Consider the following 3,704-nt stretch of genomic DNA (forward strand, 5'->3'; position numbering starts at 1 on the left):
TCCCTTCTCCTCCATTCTCCTCTCGGGATCTTGGGCACGCACGCACATGCGCCCGGCGTGAGTTTTAAGCCACCGGGTCAGGGACGCGAACCGCGGTCGACTACGTGGGAGTCCAGTGACAAAGCCATTACTCTAACTGCTGGTCCCCCCAAGCATTTTGGATTACGGGATACCCAACCTATATTATTCTCACTGGGTCCTGCCTTCAGCGTGGACAGTGGAATGAGCACTCCATCGTACATCTCGGTAGACGGGAATAATACCTGCGTAACGGGATACCTGTTGGCTGAAAGGACGCAGTGACCTCCAAGTCTCTATCAAAGGCCTTCGGACGCCAAGCCCGCTGGGACATCAGTAAGCCTTCCCTAATGTCAGTAGCCAAGGTCCAGGAGGTGACTCAGCCCAGGCCACTCAGGCCTGGAGGGGAGACCTGACCCTGGGCCAGTTTTCAGACACCCAGTTCTTCTGAACGCTTTCCTAGGTTTCATTAAAAGGAAATCATTGAAAACATGATTAAGATGACAAATTGGATGGTATGCATATTTTATCATCATTTTATTTTATATATATAATTTTAAGAATTATTTTAGGGGGATCAGCAGTTAGCGTAATGGCTATGTTGCTGGACTACCATGTAGTCAACCGCGGTTTGACTCCCGGACCCGGTGGCTTAAACTCACGCCAGGCACGTGTGCGTGCGTGCCCAAGATCCCGAGAGGAGAATGGAGGAGAAGGGATTGCGGCGTGGCCATCCCCCCTGGGGGGTGATTTCTCGCTTTCTGTCTCTCTGTCTCTCTCTGTCTTTTTGGCAAGCGCATGCACCCTTATAGGAAAAAATTCTCTCTCAAAAAAAAAGTGAAACCTTCATATGCTGTTGGGGAATTATAAAATGGTGTACTCCCAATTAGGAAAAAAATCTGGTGTTAAACAGAGGTGCCATAATCCATAACGATCTATCAATTCCATTCCCATGTGCCTCCAAGAGATAAGCAAATGTATGCAAATATTTATAAATTAATATTCATAATGGACGAAAAGAGCAAACAACCTGATATACATTAACTGAGTGACTATGCCCCATCCATAGGCTGGAGTACTCTTCTGAATACAAAAAGAACAAAACTAGGGAGCCAGCAGTTAGCGTAATGGCTATGTCGCTGGACTCCCACGTAGTCGACCGCGGTTCGCGTCCCGGACCTGGTGGCTTAGAACTCACGCCGGGCGCGTGTGCGTGCGTGCCCAAGATCCCGAGAGGAGAATGGAGGAGAAGGGATTGCGGCGTGACCATCCCCCCTGGGGGGTGATTTCTCGCTTTCTGTCTCTATGTCTCTGTCTGGCGAGTGCACACGCCCTATAGCAAAAACCTCTCCAAAAAAAAAAAAAAAAGAACAAAACTGTGGTCCAGCAAGCGGCACAGTGGTTAAGGCACTGGACTCCCACATGGCCAGCCATAGTCCAAGTTCCATACCTGGTGGCTTGCTTGAACACTCTCCCTCTGTGTCTCTCTGGTCAAATTTTAAAATAAAAATAATAGTAGGACCAGCAGATGGGATAACGGTCACGTCACTGGACTCCCACCTAGTTGACTGCGGTTCGAGTCCCGGACCCGGTGGCCTAAAACTCACACCTGGTGTGTGCGTGCGTGCCCAAGATCCTGCAAGGACAATGGAGGAGAAGGGATTGTGGCGTGTGGCCATCCCCCCTGGGGGTGATTTCTCGCTTTCTGTCTCTCTGTCTCTGTCTCTCCGGTGAGTGCACACGCCCTATAGCAAAAATCTCTCTCTAAAAAAATACATAAATAGGGACCAGCAGAAGGCGAGGTGGTTAAAGCCACTGGACTCCCACAGGGCTGACCATGGTTTGAGTCTCGGACCTGGCAGCTTGCTTTCTCACTTTTCCCTCCCTCTCTCTTCCTTGCTCGGTCCTTCTCTGGTCAAATTAAAATAAATAAAGTTAAATAAAATAATTCTTTAAAACTTTTTTAAATAAAAAGAACAAATATTGATCAAACACTATGCAGAAATCTCAAACACCTCGTAGTGCGGGATCAGAGCCAGACCCAAATGGCATACCCCACACCCTGTGACTCCTGTTTGTAAGAACTGCGCAGAAAAGGTGAATCTACAAATGCAGGAGGCAGGTGGGGCGGGTGCTGGGGCCGGGGCTGGGGCTGAGACTGAGCCTGGGCCAGGGGCTGGGGTTGGGGCTGGGGCTGGCCCTGGGGTTGGACGTGGACCAGGGGCTGGGAGCGGGTCTGCACGGCAAAGGACCCGAAGCCTCCCGTTGCGTGATGGAGAAGTTCTAAAGCTGGATCCCGGCGATGGCTGCACGACTTTGCAAACTTACTCAGAGAGAACAGAGCTGCACTTGGCAGGATGAAGAGTACCGCATACACGGGATGCCTTGAGACGCCGATACACAGAAATAGCAAAACCTGGACAACGCCGGCGCCGCCAGCCTATCCCGCTCCCGCTCCCGCCGCGGAGGGACTCGATCGGGACCGCGCCCCAGTGCGTCCCAGAAGGGGAACCGAGGCACTGGGCCGTCCGATCAGCTCAGCCCCGGAGCGTGTTTCATTTCTCGGTAGCCCCTGTCGCGAGCCCGGGGTCCAATTCATCCCCAACCTTCTTGTACCAAAGACCTACCTCTTCCATCGTGCCCATCCACTGAAGCCGCCGCCATGCTCAGGCCAAGCACTCAGGCCAAAGGGGGCCGTTGCCCCGGGCAACCACGTCACAACGGAAAAGACTACATCCCCCGGTGTGCACCGCGGTCCGGGAACCAATGGCGCTCCAGGTCACAATCGCGAGGCATCATGGGAGTGGTAGTTCCGTGTGGCTGGCCCAGCGTGCACCGCGCGTCAGAAACCAATGGTGCCCCAGGTCATAATCGCGTGGCCTTTCGGGAGTTGTAGTTTCGGGAACGGGCTGGGCGAGCCGCACAGACTGCCGGGAGCAAAGGGGCAGAGACGAGAAGCCCAGCGCTCGCCTCGATGGCCCGGGCTCGTGTCGCTCTCTTGTGGGTCTGCGTGATGCGGCTGGCGCTCGCCACCGTCTATTTCCAGGAGGAATTTCTAGACGGAGGTGAAGAGGCGATGCGCCTGTGGTGGCGGAGACAGAGTCCCCCCTATCCCCCGCTGCCCAGAGGATGGCAAAGTGCCGGTTGTCCCCGTCTGGTCGCCGCAGGATGGGCGAAAGCGAAGCTTCCCTTTAACCCTAATGGGCACTTTTCAGCTCTAACCGGTGTCGTTTTCCCCCCACAGAGCGCTGGAGAAACCGATGGGTGCAGTCCACCAATGACTCCCAATTTGGGCATTTTAGACTTTCATCGGGCAAGTTTTATGGTCATAAAGAGAAAGATAAAGGTTCGTGTAGAATCGTGAGGATCTGCAGCCCAGGGTTCCAGCCCTGTAGGCGCATCTCCGGGTGCGCGTGGCGTGGCATGCCGCTCCCTCCTGCACCCATCCGTGGATGAGGGCACGAAGATCTTCCTCGTTTTTTTTCTTTTTCTTTTAGAAGTTTTAGCTCTAGGATGCATGCGTGCGCTCCCTAAAGAGAGAGACACAGACACAGTGAGAGGGAAAGTGAGAATCAGTCCCCAGAGGGGATGGCCACGCTCCAATCCCCCCTCCCCCAGTCTCTTCCTGGGGTCTTGGGCGCGCGTGCGCACACGTACCTTGCGTAAATATATATATATATATATTT

At 53.5% G+C, this 3,704-nt stretch overlaps 2 protein-coding genes across 2 annotated transcripts in view; one reads left to right on the forward strand and one right to left on the reverse strand.

Moving 5' to 3' along the window:
- Positions 1–2,727, reverse strand: part of CUNH19orf44 (chromosome unknown C19orf44 homolog) — a 13,658-nt gene extending 10,931 nt beyond the window's left edge. Inside the window, exon 1 of the mRNA XM_006147192.2 lies at positions 2,646–2,727. The gene's annotated coding sequence lies outside the window, so the exon portion shown is untranslated. The remainder of the gene's footprint in view (positions 1–2,645) is intronic.
- Positions 2,728–2,894: 167 nt separating this feature from the next.
- Positions 2,895–3,704, forward strand: part of CALR3 (calreticulin 3) — a 14,333-nt gene continuing 13,523 nt past the window's right edge. The window contains exons 1-2 of the mRNA XM_006147193.3: positions 2,895–3,083; positions 3,263–3,364. Coding sequence (XP_006147255.1) covers positions 2,993–3,083; positions 3,263–3,364 — 193 coding nt within the window. The 5' untranslated portion in view covers positions 2,895–2,992. The remainder of the gene's footprint in view (positions 3,084–3,262; positions 3,365–3,704) is intronic.

The sequence above is a fragment of the Tupaia chinensis genome, unplaced genomic scaffold (genome assembly GCF_000334495.1).
Source record: "Tupaia chinensis unplaced genomic scaffold, TupChi_1.0 Scaffold000201_2, whole genome shotgun sequence".
NCBI classification, from domain to species: domain Eukaryota; kingdom Metazoa; phylum Chordata; class Mammalia; order Scandentia; family Tupaiidae; genus Tupaia; species Tupaia belangeri.